The sequence below is a fragment of the Mesoplodon mirus genome, assembly GCF_964341445.2.
Source record: "Mesoplodon mirus genome assembly, chromosome: 11".
Classification (NCBI taxonomy): Eukaryota; Metazoa; Chordata; class Mammalia; order Artiodactyla; family Ziphiidae; genus Mesoplodon; species Mesoplodon mirus.
This window is the reverse complement of record NC_138987.1, coordinates 91,732,747-91,760,433: the sequence shown is the minus strand read 5'-3', so window position 1 is coordinate 91,760,433 and position 27,687 is coordinate 91,732,747. Positions and strand designations below refer to the sequence as shown.

Genomic DNA, 27,687 nt, shown 5'->3' with positions numbered 1-27,687 from the left:
CTGTTTGCCTTGTACATGTCTACCTCCAGTGTTTCAGCGTTCTAGGATTTTTGGTTATAGTCCTTTTGGTAGGGACTGCATTTATTTCTCTCCTGTGCTGGATCTCCTGTTCACTGTGTCTCCTGTTTTCCTCTTTCTTGATTTTCTCTCTCATTTGGGGAGTATATATCCTCCAGTGGCTACTTGAGGAGTTCACGGAGGTAGATTTTATTTTGGTAGCTCGCGTATGTGAGGATTTCTTTATCCTCGTGCTCAGATAATACTTTAGCTGAGTATAGACTTATAGGAAAAATAGAAATATTTTTCCTTTTGAATTTTAAAAACATCACTTTACTGATTTTAAATGTTTAATTCAGTGTTCTACCAAATTTGGAATAGAATTCTGATTTTGTCACTGAATCTTCTTTTATAGGTGTTACAGTTCGAGTGCCTCAAGCAACTACATACGTTGTAAACAATGGATTAACCCTGGGATCAACAGGACCTCAGCTCACAGTGCATCACCGACCACCACAAGTGCATACTGTAAGTGTGGATGCTTGGTTTCACAAAATTCTCACCTGTAAAGCTGTCAAATATCATTGCAGTTGGCACTTTTTTCTTTAAACTGGTTATATCAAAAGGAAATAACAGGTCTTCTGTGTCTCCAGAAGTTTATTGAAGAAAGTAGACCTTAGCATTGTGAGCACATGTTGGTAGGGAATGATGGTTGAGGATGATTGAGTTTGCTTGTGGTGGTGAACAGTGTATAAGAAGGGCCCGCATCTGGGGCATGCAAAGTGGAACAGACCATTTTAAACTCATGGTTACATTAAAAAGAGCATTTCTGAGTATTAAAAAGGATATTTTAAAAAGTATCTTTTCATGTTCTAACTTTAGTTTTCATTTAATACCTTTATTATAGGTATGGCAGCTCATGTACAGAGGGGTTGAGTAACCAGCCCAAGGTCACACCTCATACATTTTCGTCATCTGGCCTTAACTTACCTTTCCAAATGTGTATGTTCTTCTTCACATACCCGATATCTAAATAAAAGTTAATACTTGTTTTTGCCCATAAATCCCCTCCCTCTCTTGCCTGTCCCCATGCCCTTGCTCATGCTTTTACCTACTGGCAGAAAGGTCCGTGACTATTTCTACATTTCTAAATTCTATCTTTCACAGTTCAATATAAATGTCACCTTTTTCGTGCTGACCGAGAACAAAATATACATTCAGCGTTAAATGTGCTTACTTATAAGAATACGCTGTTGTCTTTATATGGAAAAGCAGTTTGAAAATGAAAGTAGAGTTGATACTCAAATTTTACATGATAGACTTCCGCACGTTATTTAAAAATGTTATATTAAAATAAGTATCTGTAGTACAGATCATCAAATCATAAATTATTTTGTTAGAAGTAGATGCTTATTTCAGTTTTTATCAAGATGATGTTCCATCAGCAAGGGCTTTTGTTTCCCAAGGAAAACTCAGGATTTTAGACCTCGAACGTAGAGTGGGAGGAACCTTAGCTCTCATTGTGCGGGGCGTTACTGGTTACAGATCATCAACTAGAACTTGCCAGAAATGGCATGGGGTCTGGTGTCTCCCAGGGTCCTTGGTGCAAGGTGAAGCCCCTCTAAATGTTCTCTAGGATGCTGTGCTCTGCCTTCAGCAGCGGCCCTCTTGGTGGCCATTATAAACTGGCATGCCTCTTCCTCCTCTAGGAGCCCCCCTCACGCCCTGTGCACCCGGCGCCCTTACCAGAAGCCCCGCAGCCGCAGCGCCTGCCCCCAGAGGCCGCCAGCACGTCTCCGCCTCAGAAGCCGCACTTGAAGTTAGCCCGGGTGCAGAGTCAAAACGGCATCGTGCTGTCCTGGAGCGTCCTCGAGGTGGACAGAAGCTGTGCCGCCGTCGACAGCTACCACCTGTATGCCTACCATGAGGAGCCCAGTGCCACTGTGCCCTCCCAGTGGAAGAAGATTGGAGAAGTAAAGGCGCTTCCCTTGCCCATGGCATGCACTCTCACCCAGTTTGTATCTGGAAGCAAATACTACTTTGCAGTACGAGCCAAGGATATTTATGGACGTTTTGGACCTTTCTGTGACCCTCAGTCAACGGATGTGATCTCTTCTTCCCAGAGCAGTTAAACCTTGGAGCCTTTATCTCTTCCTCTTTCTTCAAAAGTTCCACTTTTGGGTCTCGCTTTAATCTTGTGCATGAAACCCATTGTAAGATCCACACTGTGCAAGATTTCTTGGACAGATGTGTATATACATTACATTTGTTTATAATCAGAGTAAACTCAGTCCATAAAGCAGAATCTTTTCCTGAACAATTCAAGCTTCAAGGTTTTGAAATGTAAATGTGCACCTTGCTTTATTTAGTTTTGAGGCTGGGGTATATGTGTGGGTGTTTGTGCTTTTCTGTATTTATATGTTTATTGCAGTGGAATCTCCCATTTTCATTCTCAAATTTACCTCTCTTCCAGTGTGAAGTAAGTAGATCAAAGGATTTGAGGTATGTATCTGGCATGATTCTGCTTCTCAGAGATCTGTAGGTTCATAGATAAGTGATTTAAACTGAATCTAAATGGAACCCAAAGAAAAAATAAAAAGCAAAATGGTTAAATAGTTTAAAATAGGTTAATTTGAACACAGGAAAGGATCTGTTCATCTTTTCTTTTGTCTCTCCTGGGTTGTCAGTTAGATGAAAAAGATCTGCAATGGGCCCTCCCTTTTCTAATCTGGTTTTTCCATTTATTTTGTGCCTTAGAGATTAACGACAAAAGTAAACAGGGCCATTTGTCCGTTATTATTTACTCTTCCCTGACAGCCTTTCACCCTCATTTCTCCTTTATCTCCACCAAACGTAGCACATCTCCCTCAAGTAAATTTTAGACCAAGCCTTTTATAAATAGTCTCATCAGTGACATCACTACATTTAACTCCAAAAATTTGACTTGCTCTTTTCTTCCAAGAATATAAATGCTTTTTATTTTTGGACCACGTTGTATAAGAAAATTTTCCTTCAAATATATTTTGGTATCTGTGTTGCACAAGGTTTTAGAGATGATGAAAGCAATTCTAGTTGTACCTTATCACCCAAAGCATAGTATTCTTTCAAAGGAAGTAAATAGTAAAATTCACAAAATACAGTGAGTAAACTATCAAAGGGAAAGCTCCATTTCTTCTTTATTCTCCTATCATTCTTCCTGTCTTAATCTTTTAACTTTGTTTTGATGGTGCTAAGTTTTGTCTGATTTACTGTATGTCAGCTTTGGATAGGATTTTAAAGTATATCCTTTGGAGTCATTTTATGTAACAATTAGATATAACTTCTGTGCATCTCTGTTGTTCTTCAAAGTTTTAATCAAGTTCAGCTGAGGTCATGGATTTTCATTATGAGTGCCAGCTATACGTGGTATCAGGTACGTGTTTGAGCGTAGATAGCTTAAGACAGGAGAGCTGGTGTAATTTGGGGGGTGAGAGTGTGGTTGGCCATACTTGGAAAGGAATTTGTGGCGTTTGTGAAACAAATTTTCAAGTCATCTTCCCATATCATATTTGAATTCATACTCCTACCTTCTTAAATAAGTTAGTCATTCATTTTTCCTGGAATTATAAAGCGGGAGCTATGGCTTCAATATTATTGCTGCTTTGTTTGCAACTTCGGTGGCTTGTAATAAGGAAGCATTCTAGTTGTAAAGAAACTCTTTAGAGACTTTTACCGGTCAGTGTACTGTCATGTTGGGTGTGAAGTTTGATTGATGCTGAAGAAAGCCTACAGACTGCCAAAAGTAAATCCAAAATCTTCCTTTTGCTTTCAGAAAATGAGACCACAATAAGAAAGTTTCCACTAATCGTTATTTGCCAACCAACTATGTAGACGTTACTCATTCTTGGACTAATGATGATGGTAAAGAAGTTGCCAATGTCATGCCAATTAAAACTTTAAAGGGAGAAATTGATGATCTTCTAGATGTGTGTGAGCACCTATCGTGTATCTGCATGTATATGTTTTTACCTGCAATGGTTGCAGTTTTGATTACGTGTTCAAGATCATTCCTGTCTACAGAATAGAAAGCCCACGTTCAAAATTGTTCTTTATTGACCGGTTTTGTGGTCACTTGATAATAATTTGCTTACCTAGCCTAGAAAGGTTCCCTTGGTGAACGTTTTTTATTTATATTCACTAATCCCTTTTTTTTTTAAAGCTTTCATAGCATTATATAATCAGGTGAAGAAAGCCCAGTAGAATGAAAATATAATTTTAGCCTATATTGTGTCATTTCTGTCAGAGAAAAAAAAAATACTTAAATAGTAACCCTAAAAATAATTTTCTACAGTAAAATAAAACTGTTTATTACAGGTGGTGGAGGGAAGGTACAAAGAGAATTTGTGATTATTTGAGGGAAAAGATATTATAAGATGGTCTCCTTCAGTTAGCCTGCCATGGGATTTATAGGCAACAGCTATATTGGAGTTACTTATGGGTGCTAGGCTAGAACTCTAGGCTTTTATTTGGGGCAGGTTTTAATGTTGAGGAGTGCTTTCTTTTTGTTTGGTTTGTTTCTTTGGGGACAGAGAATGGAGGACTCAACTAGAAATAGCTACTGGTTACAGATTTTTTTAATAGCAGTTCACACTCCATGGTACCTTTTTTTTAATTTCACAATATCTTTTCACAGAGTGTTATAAATAAGCTTGATAATCCCATTTTGGGAATGCAAGTTTGCTACCTTTTTAGCCTGACAATACTTGTGTAAGTATTGCCTTATTGGAAATCCTGGAAACTTCTGATACTTCAACCTGAAATACAGGATGTTTATATGACATTTAAAGGTAACTGTGATGTTTATTACTCTCTACTTTGCACTTTGTCAGAGTAATCTTCACCCTGTTTTAAGTGTAAGCCTCACATTTTAAAATTATGTTCTTGCCAGTAAATTTATAAATTACATACAAAGACATCTGTTGTTAACAGGTAACTTTATGAGGTAACTATATCCCTCTTTCTCTGGACTCACTTTTTAAAATATGCAGAAAACTATGTGCTGTTTAACACAGTAGAAGTTTATGAGAGAAGTGAAGCGTAGAGCTTTCTTCCTGGGTAAGTGTTGATTGGGATACCATTTGCCTCAGAGAGGTGTTCCCCACTCTCCTGACCCCCATTGCCAGATAGTAAATGAAAGGTTTAATTGGAAAAAATGACCTAAAGCAAGGAGCTTGGAATCTTAGGACCACCTGTCAGCAGAACTCCTTAGGCGGGCCGCACCATACAGTTCTCTTGCTGTATTGGATTAAGTGTTAACGTAGTTTTTTTTTGTTGTTTGCTCTTTTGCTTACACTTTCAAAATGATCATTTATGCAGCAAGGTGTTAATACTGCATACACTTTTGTCTTGTTCTGCGAATTTTCCAGTACTGTACAAGATTAACAAAATAATGCCTGTGGTATCCTCCTCTCTTTTATACACTGTGATCTTAGCACAGTAGGTTACGGCAAACACTTCCAAGTGTTCTCCGGGACTTTCCTTCTTGGGCTATTTCAGTATCCTATGATTTATTCATTACTTTAGCTTTATCATCGGCCTGTTTTATTTTAATTTCCAGAAAAACCATGTCCCAGTATTAGATTATTGAAAATAACTCTATCTAAAACCAATGTATGATTCTGCCTGCCTTACTATTTACTGGGCAAATGATGCTCCCTCCCCTTTTTAAAAATTTTGGGACACACACACAAAGAAAGAACAATTCCTATAAGGAGTTTTGTTAGTGCAGCAGGTTTATCCAATTCCTAAAACTTATTCCCCTTGAGCCAGCCAGTGGGGAGGGACAGGATGATACAAATACATGCTTTGTCTTCTGGTCAAATTATTTTATCATGCTAAATAAGTTTTGCATTTTTTTTTATTTGTAGGGTCAGTTAATACCCATCATTTATATTTAATTGCCATCTTTTAAAAAAATTTTGTTTGTAAATAAGGTAACTGGGCAATCAAACACCTTTTGGGAAATCCTGGCTTTAGTGTTTTATCAACCATTTCAAACTTAAATATAAAAATAATTCCTTTGTAGTAAACTTGCATCCTGATTTTTCTTTATTGCAGTTGAAAGTGTAAATAATAAGACAATGTAAGACCTTCCTAATGTCTAATAGAAACTGGGCTATAGCAAGTTGCCCTATTTTTATTAGGTTTTGAAGGTTTTTGTGGGGTTTTTCTTTTTTAAATGTACAGTAGAATGTTGTCTGTATAAGTGTTAACTGTAGTGGGATTTTGTTCAGCAAGCCTGAAATTTATACTTTGAAATAAACTACTGGGTTTTTAACATCCTGTGTACTCTGATTCATTCCGATTATTCTCAGCCCTTGTGTTTTTTTTTTTCTTTTGGGAGTCTTTCACCTTGTTAAGAGTCACTGTTACACTGTTCAGTATGGTTCGTTTAACTTGACAGTACCACAGTACTCAAACCACATACAGTTCTCCAGCTTTGAAAGAAAAGTTTGTTATGCAGAGTTGCTCCCAGATTAGATATGCTGCTTTTAACTAATGGGAGACAACATTAAAGTTTGCTATATTATGTGCCTATCCTGTGCCAGAAAAAGACTCAGCTGTTGCTTCTTAATGACCAGAAAAAGAACACTACTGGAGTATTCCTACTGGAGGTCCCACCACCCCCTAGGGCTTTGTCATCAAGCACATCCAGCTGGGAGAAGGGGAAAGAGCATGAGCAGTACAGGCTGTTAGGGGCCAGGCCTGGGAAGAATCCACTCGCGAGAACTCTGCCACGTGGCACAGCTGCCCAAGGCAGCCTGGGAGGTGTGGTCTGCGGGGCCAGGCTTAAAAGCAGAGAATGGATTTTGGTGAGCGACGGAGCAGTTTCTGCCATACTTTCTTGTGTATAAGCTTGTGTGCTAAAACGGTATTGTCATCCATCATATGTAATGTTTTCTTCTACAGTGCTCCACCCTATAGTAAATGCTGGTTTTAAAAATGACAAAATTGGCAGTAGAAAATGAAAGTGATAGACTGGATTGAATATATTTTATTAAGACTAATTCTGAATGGGAAAACGTAGTTAAAATAGTGCCCTTGATAGCTCATCTCCCTCCATTTTATGTCAAGTTACAGAATTGGTTTCATGGTAATAAAATCAAAGTTGTAGGCCTCTGGCATGCCCTCATGGAGAGTTTTGTTGAAACGGCTCCAGTGAAAAACAGGGAGGCCACCTTGTACTGTGGGCCCACTAATGGCATAGGCTGTGTACTTGGATGCCAGGTAGATATCTGCCACCTGCAAAGGGAGAAGAGGGGGGCATTTTAGGAAACCATTGGGAAAAAGCTAGACTACATACCTGTTGTAGTTGTTGTTCCTGCTCTTTGTCCAAAGTCACAATATTAGCTCCCCTTCAAATAAAATCTTACAAGCTTCCACAATAATGCTCTTCTGTATCCGTCTGGCATTCAGATGTGCACCTAGTAGAAGTGTGTTAAATTAACCGCCAAAAGTGTGAGATCGGGAATCGGGTTACTCATTTCGGAATTCTAGCTCCAAAACGTATTTTGACTCCGTTTTCTCATTTGTAAAAAACTCTGCTTCATAGAAGAGTTGTCATGAGGATTAATCAGAGCAAATACTTGAAGCAGTGCCTGGAATAGATTAATTCCTCAGTAAAAGTTGTTATTAATCAGGACACTAACAACTATTAAAGTAGAAGGAACTCGATGAAAAGTGAGGTCCGTGGTTCTTCAAAACACTTGAACGTTGGGTAGCTGCAGATCTTAAGCTCAGAGGGGAAAGCAGGAAATGTCTCATAACTTCTGATTTTCCTCATATTCAAAATGGCTCAAGAGAAATGATATTTTTAAAGTATATGCTTCAACAGAGACGTTCTTGATGAAAAACTGGCAGGCTCTTGTCTCCTGAAGAAAGTAAAATTTGGCAGATGGAAGCTTGGCTTGGGTTCTCCCCAGTTCAAGTAATTCTCTTTGTGTGTTCTGGAATGGATATAACACTTTTCACACACTTTACTGAATGTTTGCAAATGCCATTAAAAAGAAATAAATGCAAAAGCATTCACTGGGGCTTCATGTGTGCCAGGCTCGCTACATCCACTAAATTTTTCTTACACAACATTTTGAGAGTCATTAAGGCTAAAGCTTGGCTCAAACTATTCTAAAGCATCTTCTGTTTAGACATGAAGCTGACAGAAAAAATAATGTATGGGGGGGTTTGGCATTCTTACAGTTACCAGAGCTTCAGATAGAACAGTTAACTCGCTTGTAACAGATTTCTTCTAGAATTTAGGACTGGAGATGCAAATGAAAAACACATGCCCAAGCCAAAAGTGCAAAAGGATGTGGTAGAATGATTCCTTCCACCAACCAGATGGCTAACTCACAACCTTGGACATCCCAAATCCAGTAGTGTGCTGGTCAATTTTTAACGAAGTAGCTCTCTGAGGAAAAAAGACCCCAATTTGTAGTGTTTGCTGATTTCCATGATGTAAATATTCCACCACTTCAAGCTATCAACATGGTGTCAACTATTTTAACAACTGGTTCTCACAAGCCTATATGAGTGGGCTTCGGCCCCACTGCAAACTTTTTATTACCTATATTGTGAGACGTGTTAACAGCACTTAACAATTCGAGCATAGTGAAAACTCTTTATTGCTTGAGCATCTGGTCCAATACTTGTTCCTTCAGCTACATTCAATTCCTGTGTAACATGAAATCACACTGCTCTCAATATGTTCTTTGGACTTTGGGCTGGTCTGGTAAACCTTAAAGCCTCACAATATCACTATCATCATCATCATTGTGTACATTTACAAACAACCCACTAAGTACCGTTGTGAACATTTTATAGCTATTAAATGTTGATTCTTCACAACAACTCTTGAGGCAAGTACTCTTATTTCCATTTTTCAGATGAGGAAACAGAAGCATAAAAGATTATGTAATTGGGCTTCCCTGGTGGTGCAGTGGTTGAGAGTCTGCCTGCCAATGTAGGGGACATGGGTTCGTGCCCCGGTCCGGGAAGATCCCACGTGCTGCGGAGCGGCTGGGCCTGTGAGCCATGGCTGCTGAGCCTGCACGTCCGGAGCCTGTGCTCCGCAACGGGAGAGGCTGCAACAGTGAGAGGCCTGCATACCGCAAAAAAAAAAAAAAAAAAAAAAAAGGATTATGTGGCTTACAGCTGAGTGGCCGAGCAGGAACTAGAAGTTAGGCAATAGGACCTACCACCAGAATCTCTGAAAAAGCTGATTCCTGAACTGAGTTTGTGTTTAGAGACCTTATTGTATTTTATACCACAAAAACCTCTGCAGCTCTGCCTTTGAAAAGGCCTAGGTACTGGTGGAAATTAAATTCAAAAACCAATAGCGACTGGATGGCAGGGGAGTTTGGGGGAGAATGGATACATGTTATGTATGGCTGAGTCACTTTGCTGTGCGCCTGAAACTATAGCAACACTGTTAATTGGCTATACTCCAGTATAAAACAAAAAGTTTTAAAAAACACAAAACAACCAATAGCGTGTTACCTTGGTGTCATAGCAACCTCCAGGACTTGGATTAAGTGAGTTCAGGTCCTCACGGCAGCAGATGGTATTGCAGGGATCACCTTTACTGTAAGTATCGTTCTTGTAATCTAGGAAACAGTGATGGGGAAAAGAGTGAGCACTGACCATTCTGAGATCCACTTATCCACAGTAAACTGGACCTGTTAAAGCCCAGATGATCAGAGCATATACCCCAGAGACCTCCTCGGCCCAGCCTGCTCCCATATACAGAAGTCACCTCCGACTTGTACTGGGAAGAGGCAACCGCAAGTCCCCTGCTCCAGGCTCAGCCTGGTCTCAAGAACCTTGCACAGTGAAGAACGGATGGAAGAGAGGTAACAGAGGACAAATGTACCTACATTTTTTTAAAACAAAATAAATACAAATCTGACTCGATACTGTTCATCAAAAATAAAGTGTTTATGAATAATTGTGATTTTAGTAGCTGCTTTTCTCCTTGGAAGGAAATCTGTGTTTGGGATGGTAGGGTAAAAAAAGTACCCTACATGGGTTCTTTCTTCTGTGTTTTACATATAACTCTTTCAGTTAAAAAAGTATGTAGACTCTTCTTCCCTATCATTTTTATAAAAGAGGACAAAATTCTATTTGTTGTGTGTATAATATGCGTAGTATCAACTGAATACTAAATAATTCAATAACTTCTTATAATTCCTTTTAGTACAGAGATGATAAAATTACATGGATTCTTTATCCATGGGGAAGCAAAGGAGTTTTGAAGAATGATTCTTGAGAAATGTGCTACGTACTGTTGTATCGCATGATATATTTCATGGATTCCATATCAGTCACTTTCCCTTGGTCACGCCGGAAGATTTTGGCTCGTGAAGCCAGATCATAAGAATAGTCCAAACCCAGCTTCTTAACCAACATTGGATAGCCACTCCAGTTGTAGATTTTTTCATGGAAAGGAATGTTGTAGGAGGGCCAGTATCCTAATTTGGAATGGAAGGGAGGGAAGGGTGGGATGGACAGGGAGGAAGACGGAAGAGAGAGGAAACAAAATAAATGTCATTCGTGGTACTTTCTTTTGAAAATTGGCACAGCTGTGTAATTACAAAATGATACTACATAGAAAATAATGACTGTGAACCCTGGCAATCAAACAGATCCTTTGAAATTTACAGACTCGGTGTACCTCTAGATTATTCCATTAGGGGAAGAAGAGCATCAGGATTCTTTGGTTTTTCACCCCAAATTCTTAAAGCAATCTATTAAGCAGAAGATAATCTGAATTCTAGGCTCAGGGTTGAATAACTGGACCTTAGGCAGTTAACCTCATTTCCCCCAACCCCTTTTTTTAGCAGGAGGAGGGAAAGGAAGAGTTCTTAATGTGAGGGTAATGTGAAGGAGATGGTCTTTAAGGTTCCAGTAGGCATTTAACTCCTCTGACGCTAAACATTCATAAAGGCTCAGCTTCATTCAAAGCTTCAGTGTGCCAACGTCACTAGGCGTCAAACATGTGACACACCTTTAGTAAAATCAACATTTCGGGAACAGCTCAGATTACAGTGGCCTAGGGTATTGCCTATAGGACAGTCAGTCAACCTTCCCCATTCAGGGATTAATTCCCACTCCCATATTCTCTTAGCCCTTGTCTGCCTTTTTCCCTTCTTACTGTTTTATAGGATTCCCCGACTCGGGGGTGAAGTTATTAAGAGAAAACAAATGACAAGACATTCAACCTTGTTGATTCTGGGGCACAGAGCCAGCCAGCATCAGGAAGAACTGAGATAAAGACAACATTGAAAGTGCAGGCTAAAAGTCACATTTATTATTGCAGTGTACCTAGGTTATACAACTTGGGAGCTAGACTGCCTGGATCTTAAGCCTGGTCCTGCCATTATTAGGTATGTGACCTTATACGAATTTTTTAACCTCTCTGTGCCTCAGTGTCTTCATCTATAAAATGTGAACAAGGATAGTACTTACCTTATAAGGATCACTGTGAGCGTTAAATGAGTTCAAACAGATGGAGTAGCTTATAACAGGGTCTGGTACTTGGTGAGCACTAGATGAATATTAACTTTTATAATTATAGTTCTCTATGTGAATAGCTCAAATGAATAATAAAAAATTGCTGCTTTAGGGCTTCCCTGGTGGCGCAGTGGTTGAGAGTCTGCCTGCCGATGCAGGGGACACGGGTTCGTGCCCCGGTCCGGGAAGATCCCACATGCCGCGGAGCAGCTGGGCCCATAAGCCATGGCCGCTGAGCCTGAGCGTCCGGAGCCTGTGCTCCGTAGCGGGAGAGGCCACAGCAGTGAGAGGCCCGCGTACCGCAAAAAAAAAAAAAAAAAAATTGCTGCTTTATACTTCACATTTTCATAAAGCTTCATGACTAAAAAAGGATTTAAAATAGAGTATCTCATATAATATCACAATACCGGCTGATGTATACATATTACATCCCTCCTTCTAAAGGAAGAAACAGAGGTTCAGAGAGGTCGAATGCCTTCCTTCTGACTAAAAACACCCGGGGCTTCTATCGACGTATCACAGCTGCTTCCAAATACTAGGAGGTTTGCGGGACTTTTTTTTTTTTTTTTTAATGGCTATATGATATTGCTTAATTATTTAGGAAAATCACGTTTCTTTCTGAGCCTTTCTTCCCTTACAGTAAGATGGTAACAATACTACTTATCTGGAAATATGTTATGAAGGTCAAACAAAAGAATATAAGTAAAAGGTATGTCAAGTATACAGTAGACACTCAGTGAATTTAACTCTGTGTTCTTCTTGCCTCTGGGGGAAAACAAAACCCAACAAACTACAGACAGATCAGCATCAACTTATTTTAGTCCCAGGGTAGATTTCTTCATGGGATCTAGGAATGGGATTGCAAAGAACCTGAAGCTTCCATCATATAATCAGCGGCTTCCTATTATTATTATTATTAGGACCAAGTCAGACAGCTAGGTTCTTAAGTTTGTTCTCAGTTTTGAACTGCCATGCCAACCAACAAGTAACCACCTAATGATTTGACTTCTCAGGTGGATTTTCCAACAAGAGGAGGAGGTAGGTCCGCTACTTGGTAGCATCTGATCTTCTTGGCAATTGAAGTTTCCACCTTAATTAATTGTTTTATGCACATTATATGCATTTAGCTGGCAGGAGCCACCCTGGAGTGAGGCGGTTCCCTCTGGGTGTCGTTACAAAATGGATTCGAGGACCTGGGAAATGGACCAGCCCTGATCCCCAGGATCCATACCTTATCTTGGTTCTGTTCTTTCTCATCTCTCAGCTGATCTATTTCAACAGTTTCCTAATTCTCCTCCTGTCTTCTCTCTGACCTGTCTGTTCTCCCTTTTCAGACTCCAGTTTTCTAAAGGATAAAGGCTAATTTTTCCTTTTTTAAGGAACCTCCATACTGTTCTCCATAGTGGCTGCACCAATTTACATTCCCACCAACAGTGCAAGAGGGTTCCCTTTTGTCCACACCCTCTCCAGCATTTACTGTTTGTAGATTTTTTGATGTTGGACATTCTGACTGGTGTAATAACCTCATTGTAGTTTTGATTTGCATTTCTCTAATAATTAGTGATGTTCAGCATCTTTTCATGTGCTTTTTTTGGCCATCTGTATGTCTTCTTTGGAGAAATGTCTATTTAGGTCTTCTGCCCATTTTTTGATTGGGTTGTTTGCTTTTTTGACATTGAGCTGCATGAGCTGTTTGTATATTTTGGAAATTAATCCCTTGTCGGTTGCTTCGTTTGCAAATATTTTCTCCCATTCTGAGGGTTGTTTTTCTTATGGCTTCCTTTGCTGTGCAAAAGCTTTTAAGTTTAATTAGATCCCATTTTTAAATTTTTGTTTTTATTTCCATTACTCTAGGAGGTGGGTCAAAAAAGATCTTGCTGCGATTTATGTCATAGAGTGTTCTGCCTATGTTTTCCTCTAAGAGTTTTATAGTGTCCAGTCTTACATTTAGGTCTTTAATCCATTTTGAATTTATTTTTGTGTGTGCTGTTAGGGAGTGTTCTAATTTCATTCTTTTACATGTAGCTGCCCAGTTTTCCCAGCACCACTTATTGAAGAGGCTGTCTTTTCTCCATTTTATATTCTTGCCTCCTTTGTCGTAGATTAGGTGACCATAGGTTCACGGGTTTATCTATCTCTGGACTTTCTATAAAGGCTAAACTGACTGCTCAGCAGGATCCAAAGGCTGTATTTTCCCCTGACCACCTATCTTCCGTGTCACAGCCTTCTCTCTAGCTGTCTTGGGCTAATAGTTTCTCCTTCACACCATGGTCTTCATGCCTCTATTTGTTTGACCTTGTCCCCTTATCAAATTGCTGAGCTCCTTTCTAGCCTGTAAACCTCCACGCAGACATCATCTTCTCTTTCATTTATTTAACAAATATTCAGTGAGGACTTCTTATGTGTGCTGAGCCCTACGTTCAATGCAAGATGTTAGGACTTGCTAAGTGTCGGCAATGTGCTCAAGAATTGATAAAAATTGGGCTTCCCTGGTGGCGCAGTGGTTGAGAGTCCGCCTGCCGATGCAGGGGACACGGGTTCGTGCCCCAGTCTGGGAAGATCCCACATGCCACGGAGCGGCTGGGCCCGTGAGCCATGGCCGCTGAGCCTGCGCGTCTGGAGCCTGTGCTCCGCAACGGGAGAGGCCACAGCAGTGAGAGGCCCGCGTACCGCAAAAAAAAAAAAAAAAAAGAATCGACAAAAATTATCTCAGTGAATTATCATGACAACCCTGTGAAAATTGCAAAGGTCTACACTCCCACATCGCAAAACTCTTGGAGGCCAGATGTGTTTCAGGATTCAGGGTTTTCCAGATTTTACAACAGCAATGGTGTGTAAATTACAGATGATGTTGCAGTCTCTGTGGGGAGCCCCTCATAGTCAAAGACATTGATAAACTCTGTAGCCTGATGTATACATTCTCTTCAGAGGAGAGGAAATAAATAGAGACTATAAATAGTTTAAGTTAGTTTTTGCTACCGAGTGAGTTCAGATCAGGTCATATTTTGCTACCACAAGTGAGCTAGGACAAAAAACAAAGGAACAAAGAACTTTTAGTTTTAGAGTTTTGAGATTTTGTAATTACAAATAAGTTGACTAGGGACCTGTACCATTACTGTCAGGTTTTACAGATGAAGAAAGTGAGGCTTGGAGAGAGTGGATAAGATTTTGAGGAACAGATAGTCAAATCAAGGCAACGTGACTCCAAAACCAGTACTTCCAACGTCTGGGCTGTGACCTTGCCCTCCAAAACCGCCTTCTCTCATCCCTCCCACTGACAGCGTCACCACCAGGTTTGCTACACCAGAGCTTATCACTGCTGTTTGCTTTCTGGGTTCTAATAGCTTCTTTAGGTGCCTTGCTTCCCTATCAGACTGTGTGTTGGGGATTCTACATCCACACTTTTCCAGTCCCTGGGCCGGAGTAGCACTCCCATAAATAGTTGCTGAACTAAAAGTTTTACTTGGGAACCCAGGAGAGAAGGTAATATTGGAACCATGAGTAGTCATAAGATTGTGAATGCCTGGCTTTGTCCCAGTCTACGCATAAGGGTAGATTATGCTGTCACGTAAGGGTTTGAGGTACAGGTTTTACATGTTGTGCTGACCCTGGTCATTCTTTCCCTGTGTGACTAGCAACGGCATTCCCCTCCTTCCTTCCCCACCATATACTCCCCGCATCATACATTCACACAGCACATATTACCCATCACACACACACACACACATCAGACTTCCAGACTTCTAACATGAAGAAAATACCTGTCCGCAGAACGTCGGTTTGTTCAGAATATTCTACATATGTCGGAATTTGCTCCACAATGTACAGAGTGCCTTTATCAAGGCTGTAGTTCAGATTTACCTTCTTCAGGTCCAGGACCATGTACTGATTATTATACGTGCCTGAAATATCGGGAGACATGAAGACAGGGCATGGGTATGGCTCTACTGGTTAACTCCAGATCTAAACGTACATACATGCCTAAAAGTTATTCTGCAGGGCCACTTACCAGAGTTGTATTTTGAAAAGACCTCTGCCCACTGCTTGCCTCCGTTTGCCATCATATTGGCCACCCGGACTCTTTGCCAGGCCAGGAGAGACTGGGGTACCACGTGCTGCAGTAGGGTTTTATTATACACGCTGTTTGTGGTCTGCAGCAATGCCAAACCACTGCTGAGAAGGTAAAAGTCATCCAGAGACTCCAAAAACCCTACAGGAAACACGAATATACAAATCAGCATAACACATATGCAAAATATTGAGGCATCAGTGTTAGCACAGAGCTTTGTGTACACAATGCATTTTGCAGTGTCCATTATTATTATCCTCTCCCAGCTTTGGTTCCCCTCTGTGGCAGTTACTCAACTGCCGTTTCTAAAGGTGCCAGGGGACCTCCATCCCTGGATTTGCCATTGAAATTTTTTGATTTTATGATTTGGGATGACAAGAATACATTAAATCAGGACTATTCCAAGTTTCCAAAATGACAAACAGAGTAGATCCTCACTTGCTAGAATTTTCCAGGAGAACTTTTAATTAGGGGGAGATATTAGCAGGATTCATTGTTGAATAGTAAGAATACGGATGCCTTCTTTCTTTCTCCTTTTCTGTATTTTCCAAATTTTATGTAATGAGTCTACATAATTTTTTTAAGTAGAAAAAGTATCTACATTTATAAAAGTGAACATGGTTTTGGCACTCTGGGTCAATGTGTTTTACAAATGTTGGAAAATCAGCGGAGCCACAAGTCTTCTTTTTAAATAAATTTATTTGTTTGTTTTTATTTTTGGCTGTGTTGGGTTTTTGTTGCTGTGCACGGGCTTTCTCTAGTTGCGGCGAGCGGGGGCTACTCTTCGTTGTGGTGCGTGGGCTTATTGCAGTGGCTTCTCTTGCTGCGGAGCATGGGCTCTAGGCGCACGGGCTCAGTAGTTGTGGCTCACGGGCTCTAGAGCGCAGGCTCAGTAGTTGTGGTGCACGGGCTTAGTTGCTCCGCGGCATGTGGGATCTTCCCAGACCAGGGCTCAAACCCATGTCCCCTGCATTGGCAGGCGGATTCTTAACCACTGTGCCACCGGGAAGTCCCTCAATGACTGTTCATTCAGCTCTTGGGCTGAGGTTGTTCTGCAGTGTTTGAACTGTACAGCCATACTTGGCAGCCTTGAGCAAACTCTGGTAGCAAATCTCCACAGGAGAGAACTCTGTACTTCTGGCATGATAAACTTGCTAATTCACTCCTTATTGTAGCAGTCTCTATGGACACAAGAGGGCAGGCGTTCTTTAATATGTGTGAGTGACTAATACTAACATGAAAGGAGTAGTCTTTCATTCAAGAGCAAGGCTGTTTGTTGAAGACAAAAAAAATGTAGGCCACCCAGAATTCTGGAACAAAGAAGATAAATTGTCTTATAGGAAACTTTAGTCAAGGAGTTTAATTCTGTAGTTTAGAGTTTAAGATTAAAAAAAGGAAAAGGCCCAGAGAGGGGACAAAGTCCTGAAACACGTGCATTATAAGAGAAACAAATGTTCCTTGACTATGTAAAGTTGTATTTTCTTGCTCTTATCTGTCACGAGTAGCTTTGGAAGGCACACTATTTTAGATCAGGGTAAAGTGAAACACTTCAGTATGAAAGTCAGCCAGCAAATAACATGTCATAGTAAGCTTCTTGCTAAATTTAATCAAGAAATAAGAGAACCCTTACAGTTAATAAAGCATCTTTCAGGACTTAAAAAATACGTAACCACTTGAATCGTAAACATTAACAATGACCACTTTCCTCTGATTCCATTTAGATCTATTGCTTAGTACAACACAGAAAAGTTTACCCTTATTATCCTATCAAATGTATTTAAAATGTGCCCATTTGGAAGAGTGACATCAACGTCATGGGGGGTGGGAGACACTCCCTTTGTCTCTCCCCTTCAATCTACGACCAGTAAAATCAGTAAAACATCCATAACTCAACAAAGGTTCCTCGGCCCAACACAGCAGCGTGCTGGAGAGTTCCACACATCTGTCATCTAAGGGTGGGTGGACTGGAACACATAAAGTAGGTGGAACCAGAGGGACGGGGAAGGCAGTGCCTGCCATCTCTGTGCCCCAGGTGGCATTGTCAGCAACACCGGCAGCAGCAAGGAACCAACAACCCTGGAGACAGAAATAGTGACAAGGAGGGCACCAGGCAATGCCTCTGACACAGACAGTGGAGGGTGGAAAGTGCCAGCTCTCAAAAATAACCAGAGGCAGCGCGGGTAAGAGAAACCAAAAACTTGTGCTATAGCACCACCTACTGGGAAACAAAAGAAAGGCATCTAATTACTAACCTATTGAATAGCTACAATCAAGTGAGGGGAAAAAAAAAAAAGCTTTACCTAAAGAAGAAACACGTTCACCACTTCAAATGCACTGGCAGAGGAGCACTCATCAAGCCCCATGAAGAACCATGGTAACCCAGTACCACAAAAAGAAAATGACAGTCCTCCAGAAACCAAATTTAAAGTCATGGAATGTTGTGATCTGATAGAGAATTCAAAATAGCTGTCATGAAGATACTCAACCAGCTACAAGAAAACTTTGAAAGGCAGTTCAATGACCTCAGGAGTGAAATTAATGAACAGAAGGAATACTTTACCAAAGAGATTGAAATTTTAAAAAAGCACCAAATAGGAATTCTGGAGCTGAAGAACTCAATAAATGAGATGAAGGATGCATTAGAAAGCACTGGAAATAGAGCAGACCACATGGAAGAGAGTATTAGTGAGCTGAAAGATTGAAATCTAGAGATGATACAGGGAGAAGAGGAGAGTGAACTAAGATCTAAAAAGTAAAGAAATCCTATAGAACTATCTGACTCTTTTAGGAAGGGCATCATTAGGGTAATGGGTATCCCAGAAGGAAAAGGGAGAAGGAAGACTGCAGAGGGTTTATTTAAAGAAATAATAGCTGAGGACTTCCCAAACCTGGGGAGGGAACTGGATGGACAAGTCCACGAAGCCAAGAGAACTTCTAATTACCTCAATACAAAAAGACCTTCTTCAAGACACAGTATATTAAAACTTTCAAAAGTCAATGACAAAGAAAGAATATTCTAAAGGCAGCCAGGGAAAAAAGGATGGTAACCTACAAAGGAATCCCCATCAGTCTATCAGCAGACTTCTCAGCAGAAACTCTGCAGGCCAGGAGAGAGTGGAATGACATACTCGAAATACTGAAAGATAACCATCACCCAAGAATACTCTATTTAGCAAAGTTATCCTTCAGATATGAAGGAGAAATAAAGACGTTCCCAGACGAACAAAAGCTGACTGAGCTCATCAACATTAGATGCGCCTTAAAAGAAACGTTGAAAGAAGCTCTTCTACCTGAAATGAAAAGGGAAAAGTACTGCACACAAAACTTTGAGTAAAATGGTAAATGGACAGACAGAATAGAAAAATTGCAACTTATTCTACATCAGAATAGGTTGTTAAAAACTTAATTACAGCATAAAGATTAAAGGGAAAAAAGCAGTAAAAATAATCTAGCTACTTTAATTTAGTAACAAACAACACAAAAAGGAATAATTTAAGACAACAAAAATGTAAAAAGGGAAGAGGAAAAGGAGGAAACCCATGTAGGCAAATGAAGATAAGATACTATCAGCAGAAAAAGAACAATTTTATCCATGATAGGTTTCATACAAATCTCATGGTAACCACAAAACATAAATCTAGAGCAGACAGAGGAAACATAAAAACAAGAGGAAATTGGGAAAAACATCATAGAAAACCACCATACTAAAATGGCAGACAGAAACACAAGGAAAAAGGAACAATGGAGGGAAGCAGCCGCATAGCACAGGGAGATCAGCTCAGGGCTTTGTGACCACCTAGAGGGGTGGGATAGGGAGGGTGGGAGGGAGATGCAAGAGGAGATATGGGGATATATGTATACATATAGCTGATTCACTTTGTTATATAGCAGAAACTAACACACCATTGTAAAGCAATTATACTCCAATAAAGATGTTAAAAGAAAAAAAGGAACAATGGAGATACAGAGCGACCAGAAAATAAAAGATAAAATGGCAGTTCTAAGTCCTCATCTATCAACGATCACCTTAAATGTGAATGGATTGAATTTACCAATCAAAAGACACAGAATAACTGGATGGATTAGAAAATAAGACCCAACTATATGCTGCCTCCAGGAGACATATCTCAGCTTTAAAGAGAAACACACGCTCAAAGTGAAGGAATGGAAGTTGATACTCCAAGCAAATGACAGCCAAAAGAAAGTGGGTGTAGCCATTCTCACATGGGAAAAAATAGACTTCAAGGCAAAAATGGTAGCAAGAGACAAAGATGAACATTAAGTAATGGTAAAGAGGACAATTTGTCAAGAAGACATAACAGTTATTAGTATATATTGACCTAACATAGGAGCACCAAAATATATAAAGCAATTATTAACATACCTAAAGGGAGACAACAAAATAATAGTAGGTGATTTTTTTTTTTTTTTTTTTTTTTTTTTGCGGTACGTGGGCCTCTCACTGTTGTAGCCTCTCCCGTTGCGGAGCACAGGCTCTGGACGCGCAGGCTCAGCGGCCATGGCTCACGGGCCCAGCCGCTCCGCAGCATGTGGGATCCTCCCGGACCGGGGCACGAACCCGTGTCCCCTGCATCGGCAGGCGGACTCTCAACCCTGAGCCACCAGGAAAGCCCTAGTAGGTGATTTTAATACCCCACTTACATCAGTGAATAGATCATCTAGACAGAAAGTCAACAAGGAAACAGCAGCCTTAAATGAACCTTAGACCAGATGGATTTGATAGACATATATAAAACATTCTATCCAAATGCAGCCGAATACACATTATTCTCAAGTGCACATGGAACATTCTCAGGGATAGACCATATGTTGGGACAGAAAACAAGTCTCAATAAATTTAGGAAGATTAAAATCATATCAAGCATCTTTTCTAATCAAAATAGTGTGAAACTAGAGATCAACTACAAGAAGAAAGCCAGAAATATCACAAATATGTGGCAACTAGGCAACATGCTACTGAACAATTATTGGGTCAACAAAGATATCAAAGGAGAAATTTAAAAAAATCAGAGACAAATGAAAATGAAAATATGGCTTACCAAAATCTATGGAATGAAGCAAAAGCAGTATCAAGAGGGAAGATTCTAGTAATACTGTAAATGGCAATATTTCTTTTTTATGGCTGAGTAACATTCCATCGTATGTGTGTGTGTGTGTGTGTGTGTGTGTGTGTGTGTGTGTGTGTGTCCCACATCTTCTTCTTTATCCACTTATCTGTTTATGGACACTTAGGTTGCTTCCATATCTTGACAATTGTAAATAATGCTGCTATGAACATTGGAGTGCATGTATATTTTCAAGTTGGTGTTTTTGTTTTCTTTGATATATACCCAGGAATGGAATTGCTGGGTCATACAGTAGTTCTAAGTTTCTAAGAAACCTCCAGCCTGTTTTCCACAGTGGCTGCACCAATTACATTCCCACCAACAATGTACAAGGGTTCCCTTTCTCCACATCCTCAACAACATTTGTCATTTGTGTTCTTTTTGATGATGCCATTCTGACAGGTGTGAGGTAATATCTCATTGTGGTTTTAATTGCATTTCTCTGATGACTGATGATTTTGAGCATCTTTTCATCTGCCTGTTGGCCATCTGTATGTCTTGCTGGAAAAACGTCTATTCAAGTCTTCTGTGCATTTTTAATCAAGTTGGGTTTTTTTTTAATGTTGAGTTATATGAGCTGTTTATATATTTTGGATATTAACTCCTTATCAGTCATATCATTTGCAAATATTTTCTCCCATTCAGTAGGTTGTCTTTTTGTTTTGTCAGTGGTTTCCTTTGCTGTGCAAAAGTTTAATTTGGTTCCATTTGTTTATTTTTGCTTTTGTTTCCCTTCCCTGAGGAGACAGATCCACAAAATATTGCTACAATTTATGTCAAAGAGTGTCCTGCCCGTTTTTTTCTAGTACTTCTATGGTTTCCAGTCTTACATTTAGGTCTTTAATCCATTTTGAGTTTATTTTTCTATATGGTGTTAGAGAATGTTCTAATTTCATTCTTTTGCATGTAGCTGTCAAGTTTTTCCAGCACCACTTATTAAAGAGACTGTCTTTTCTCCATTGTATATTCTTGCCTCCTTTGTTGTGGATTAACTGACCATAAGTGTGTGGGTTTATTTCTGGACTCTCTATTCTGTATCACTGATCCATGTATCTATTTTTTGTGTGTGCCAATACCATACTGTTTTGATAACTGTAGCTTTGTAGTATAGTCTGAAGTCAGGGTGCATGATTCCTCCAGCCCTGTTCTTCTTTCTCAAGATTATTTTGGCTATTCAGGGTCTTTTGTGTTTCCATACAAATTTTTAAATTATTTGTTCTGGTTCTGTGAAAAATACCTTTGGTATTTTGATAGGGATTACACTGAATCTGTAGATTGCCTTGGGTAGTATGGTCATTTCAATATTAATTCTTCCAATCCATGAACATGGTATATCTTTCCATGTGTTTGTGTGGTCTTCAATTTCTTTCATCAGTGTCATAGTTTTCTGAGTACAGGTCTTTTTATCTCCTTAGATAGGTTTATTCCTAGGTATTTTATTCTTTTTGATGCTATTGTACATGGAATTGTTCCCTTAATTTCTCTGACAGTTTGTTGTTAGTGTATAGAAATGCAACAGATTTCTGTATATGAATTTTGCATCCTGCAACTTTATCAAATTCACTGTTGAGCTCTAGTAGTTTTTTAGTAGCATCTTTAGAATTTTCTATGTATAATATCATGCCATCTGCAAACAGTGACAATTTTACTTCTTTCTTTCCAATTTGGATTCCTTTTATTTCTTTTTCTTTTCTGATTGCTGTGGCTAGGACTTCCAATATTATGTTGAATAAAAGTGGTGAGAGTGGGCAGCCTTGTCTTGTTCCTGATCTTAGAGAACATGCTTTCAGCTTTTCACCATTGAATATGATGTTAGCTGTGGGTTTGTCATATATGGCCTGTATTATGTTGAGGTATGTTCCCTCTATGCCCACTTTCTGGAGGGTTTTTATCATAATGGATGTTGAATTTTGTCAAAAGCTTTTTCTTCATCCACTCTTGCCACTCTTATTCAACATAATATTGGAAGTCCTAGCCAGATCAATTAAGCAAGAAAAAGAAATAAAAGGCATCCAAAATGGAAAGGAAGAAGTAAAACTGTCACTGTTTGCAGATGACATGATACTATGTATAGAAAACCCTAAAGACATCACTTAAAAACTATTAGAAATAATAAATGAATACAGTCAAGTTTCAGAGTACTAAATCAGTAGACAAAAATCTGTTGTGCAGAAAGAGAAATTAAGAAATCAATTCCATTTATAATTGCATCAAAAAGAATAAAATCCCTAAGAATAAATTCAAGCATGGAGATGAAAGACCTGTACACTGAAAACTATAAGACATTGTTGAAAGAAATTGAAGATGACACAAATGGAAAGATATTCTGTGCGCATTGACTGAAAGAATTAACATTATTAAAATGTCCATATTACTTAAAGCAATCTATGGATTAAGTACACTCCTTATCAAAATTCCAATGACATTTTTCACAGAAATGGAACAAAAATCCTAAAATTTATATGGAACTACAAAAGACCCCAGATAGCCAAAACAATCCTGAGAAAAAAGAACAAAACTGGAGGTGTCACACTCCTTGATTTCAAATGATATTACACAGCTATAGTAATCAAGACAGCATAATATTGGCAGAAAAACAAACACAGAGATCAATGGAAGAGAACTGAGAGCCCAGAAATAAACTCACATATACATGGACAATCAATTTATGACAAAGGAACAAACAACATACAATGGAGAAAGTACAGTCTGTTTAACAAATGGTGTTGGGAAAACTGGACAGCCACATGCAAAATAATGAAACTAGACCACTATCTTACATTATACACAAAAATCAACTCACAATGGATTAAAGACTTGAATGTAAGATCTGAAACCATAAAACTCCTAGAAGAAAACATAGGCAAGATGCTCTTTGATATTGGTTTTAGCAATATCTTTCTGAATATGTCTCCTCAGGAAAGGGGAACAAAAGCAAAAATGAACACATGGGACCTCATCAAACTAAAAATGTTCTTCACAGCAGAAGAAACCATTAACAAATTGAAAAGACAACCTACCAAATGAGGGAAGATATTTGCAAATCATATATCAAATGACAGGTTAATGTCCAAAATATATAAAGAACTCATACAACTTAACAACAGAAAAACAAACAACCCAATTTTAAAATGGGCAGAGAAGCTAAAAAGACATTTTTCCAAAGAAGACATACAGATGGCCAACAGGCACATACAAAGAAATTCAACATCACTCTTATTAGGGAAATGCAAATCAAAATTACAATGAGATACCACCTCATGCCTGTCAGAATGGCTATCATCAAAAAGGTAGAAAAAACAAGTGATGGAGAGAACGTGGAGAAAAGGGAACCCTCATACACTGTTGGTGGGAAGGTAAAGTGGTACAGCCACAGTGGAAAACAATATGGAAGTTCCTCAAAAAATTAAGAATAGAACTAACATATGACCCAGCTATTCCTCTGGGTATTTATTGAAAGAATATGAAAACACTAATTGGAAAAAGATATATGCAGCCCTATGCTCATTGCAGTATTCTTTACAAATAGCTAACATATGGAAACAACTTAAGTGCCCATAGACACATGAATGGATAAAGAAGACGTGGGGTGTGTGTGTGTGTATGATGGAATACTACTAAGCCATAAAATGATGAAATCTTGCCATTTGTGACAGCATGGATGGACCTTGAATGTATTATGCTAAGTGAAGTAAGTCAGATGGAGAAAGACAAATATCATATGATTTCACTCATATGTGGAATACAAAAATAAATGAACAAACCAAACAAAAACAGACACATAGATACAGTGAACAAAGTAGCAGTTATCAGAGGGGAAGGGTGGCAGGGGGATGGCAAAATGGATAAAGGAGTCAACTGCATGGTGATGAATGGAAGCTAAACCTTTGGGAATGAGCATGCTGTAGTATATACAGAAGTTGAAACATAGTATGTAGGTACACAAAAAACTTATATAATGTTATAAACCATTAAAAAATAAAAAGTTTAAAATGTGCTTATTTGCATATCACATGCATTAGCTGCTCCAAACCTCTGAAGACCACACACATTCCTTCCTTCCGAAAGAGTAGATTCAGTGTTGACAAAGGACATAAATGACATACAACTCAGGGTCAGGAGTGTGGATCATGATTGTAAAAATAGCTGTGCTGCATTTCCTCACCCCTCCCTCTATCCATACTCAGCAATGGGACTTTGCAACATCTCCCAGAAAGAGGCATTGTCTGTTTCCCCATCTCTTAAATCTGAGCTGGATCCGGAACTCGCTTCGGCTAACAAAATGCGCCAGTTCTGTCTAGGCCTCAGGAGACCTTGCATACTTCTTCTCACCTCTTATAACCCTGTTACAGCAGTGTAAACCAGCCCAGTCTAATTTAGTCTCTGGGATGGGAGACCACGTGCAGGAGGGCCAGCCTCTAGCTGGCCAGTCCCCCAAAGTGCTAGAGAGTTCATCCAAGGTCAGCAGAGCGGCCCACCCAACCCCAGCCAACCTCAGACGCACGATGTGCCCAGCGGAGACACCAGAAAGAACCATTTAGGTGACATGTGGACTCAAAAGCAATAATAATCACATGTTTCCAGCACAAAATTTGGAGGTTCAGCAGTAGCTAATATAATAGTAATCCAATTATACAACATATTTTGTTTTGAAATGTCTTACTGCCATTTGATTTTTAAAAAATTTTTATTTTATTTTGATTCTTTTCTCTCTTTAAAAAAATTTATTTATTTATTTATTTATTTCTGGCTGCGCTGGGTCCTCACTGTTGCCCACGGGCTTTCTCCAGTTGCAGAGAGCGGGAGCTACTCTTCGTTGCGGTGTGCGGTCTTCTCACTGCGGTGGCTTCTCTTGTTGTAGAGCACGGGCTCTAGGTGCGCGGGCTCAGTAGTTGTGGCATGCAGGCTCCGTAGCTGTGGCTTGCAGGCTCTAGAGCACAGGCTCAGTAGTTGTGGCACATGGGCTTAGTTGCTCCGCGGCATGTGAGATCTTCCCGGACTAGGGCTCGAACCCATGTCTCCTGCATTGGCAGGCAGATTCTTAACCACTGCGCCACCAGGGAAGCCCTGCCATTTGATTTTAACACAGATGGATGTGACACTTTGGGAACTCTTTTCTTTCTTTTTTTTAAAATTTTTTTTAATTTTTAAATTGTATTTATTTATTTATTTTGTGGTATGTAGGCCTCTCACTGCTGTGGTCTCTCCTGTTGCGGAGCACAGGCTCCGGACGCGCAGGCTCAGCGGCCATGGCTCAGGGGCCCAGCCGCTCCGCGGCATGTGGGATCTTCCTGGACCGGGGCACGAACCCGCGTCCACTGCTTCGGCAGGCGGACTCCCAACCACTGCCGCCACCAGGGAAGCCCCCAACAATTCTTATTCGGCAATTATCCCTCAAGGATTCTGGCAAGGACAACAGGAACACTATTACTGCTATATTAATTCAGCAGTCATTTTTGACATCTTGTTTTCTTCTTGAAGAGGAATATCAATCTTCCATCCGTATATTGACTGACCATCTGCAAAACTTTATGTGGTTTGAGTTCCCTGGATTGTTGCCTCAGGCTTCTGCATGTTCTGTTGGAAGCCTCTTGTGTCCTCCCCTCGTGGGCCAGACATTTTGTAATTCCAAAATGCAAATCTATTAATGTCACTTCCACTTGTCATTTTAATGGTCTTGCATTGCCCTTCATTCCCTCTCCCTGGCCTTCTCCACACTTTCTCTTGCCTATAGGCCTTTACATGTGCTGCTTGTTCCACATGGAACATTCTATCACCCCATTATCCCCATTGGCCTGGGGAATTTACACTTGCCTTTGTGTCTCAACATAAATTTTACTTTCTCTTAAAAGCTATCTCATCATCCCCAATCTAGGCTTCTCTATTATGACACAAATCACACTTTAGCCATTGCTTTTTTTTTTTTTTTTTTCCCTTATTTTTGCGGTACGCGGGCCTCTCACTGTTGCGGCCTCTCCCGTTGTGGAGCACAGGCTCCGGATGCACAGGCCCAGCGGCCATGGCTCATGGGCCCAGCCGCTCCGCGGCATGTGGGATCCTCCCGGACCGGGGCACGAACCCATGTCCCCTGCATCAGCAGGCAGACTCTCAACCACTGCGCCACCAGGGAAGCCCAGTCATTGCTTTTTTATTTGTGTCTATTTTTCACCAGAATGTAAAGTTTGTTAGAATAGGGGCTGCATTTGTCCTGTTTTTCATCACAAATACTCTGCTTAGCACATTTGAATAGAAAATTATAGATGAATAAATTATATCATGACTTGATCTATCGGTTCTGACTCAATAACTCTTAATATCCTTGTCCGTATCAGGAAGAGCCTCCAGGTCCTACCCCTTTGAATACAAAACTGACACCACGCTCCTAAGCCACTCAATCTATCATGGTACTCCTGCACCAAAGAAAAACAACAAGTCACCTAGCTTATTTCTGGGATCAACAGCACATACACATGGCATAAAGTTCATGGTAAAGCTTAGTTTTATATCTATGCGATGAATTCCGTGTGGCTGATCCCATAACTAAACAATTCTTTGTAATATAAATAAAATTCTCCATGTTTTTTCATGTTTGCTATTGAGAACAAAGCAGTCCAGTTAGAGAAATTATGAATGACATTGCTCCACTGGCTCCTGTAAAAACATCTTGGAGTGAAAAAAAAAAAAAGTCTTTTGTTTTCTCTCAGTTTAATTGCTCTAAAGATCTCTATTATCTATATATCTACTTCTAAATCTATCTATTCTGGAAGATATATATGCAAATATGAGCAAGGTCAAAAGTTTCATAGGAAATCCCTCCATGTCCTTCTCCATCACTACCTTTGGGTTCAAGACTATTAAGACTACGGAAGAACACCATTCTGCAGAGATTTCAAAGCAAAAATTTCAGGTAACAGCTGAACTTTGCATTTTATCACAAACAAGAGGAAG

The 27,687-nt window shown here is 39.8% G+C and overlaps 2 protein-coding genes across 3 annotated transcripts in view; one reads left to right on the top strand and one right to left on the bottom strand.

Annotated features, from left to right (window-relative positions):
* ATF7IP (activating transcription factor 7 interacting protein) overlaps window positions 1-6,315 on the top strand; it is a 114,747-nt gene extending 108,432 nt beyond the window's left edge. For both annotated transcript variants that reach the window (XM_082634585.1, XM_082634584.1), the window contains exons 14-15: window positions 413-525; window positions 1,707-6,315. In XM_082634585.1, coding sequence (XP_082490711.1) covers window positions 413-525; window positions 1,707-2,129 — 536 coding nt within the window. In that variant the 3' untranslated portion in view covers window positions 2,130-6,315. The remainder of the gene's footprint in view (window positions 1-412; window positions 526-1,706) is intronic.
* Window positions 6,316-7,010: 695 nt separating this feature from the next.
* The window catches only part of PLBD1 (phospholipase B domain containing 1), a 58,518-nt gene continuing 37,841 nt past the window's right edge, over window positions 7,011-27,687 (bottom strand). Inside the window, exons 7-11 of the mRNA XM_082635098.1 lie at window positions 15,554-15,754; window positions 15,306-15,446; window positions 10,317-10,502; window positions 9,532-9,638; window positions 7,011-7,278 (exon numbers count right to left, since the gene is read on the bottom strand). Coding sequence (XP_082491224.1) covers window positions 7,111-7,278; window positions 9,532-9,638; window positions 10,317-10,502; window positions 15,306-15,446; window positions 15,554-15,754 — 803 coding nt within the window. The 3' untranslated portion in view covers window positions 7,011-7,110. The remainder of the gene's footprint in view (window positions 7,279-9,531; window positions 9,639-10,316; window positions 10,503-15,305; window positions 15,447-15,553; window positions 15,755-27,687) is intronic.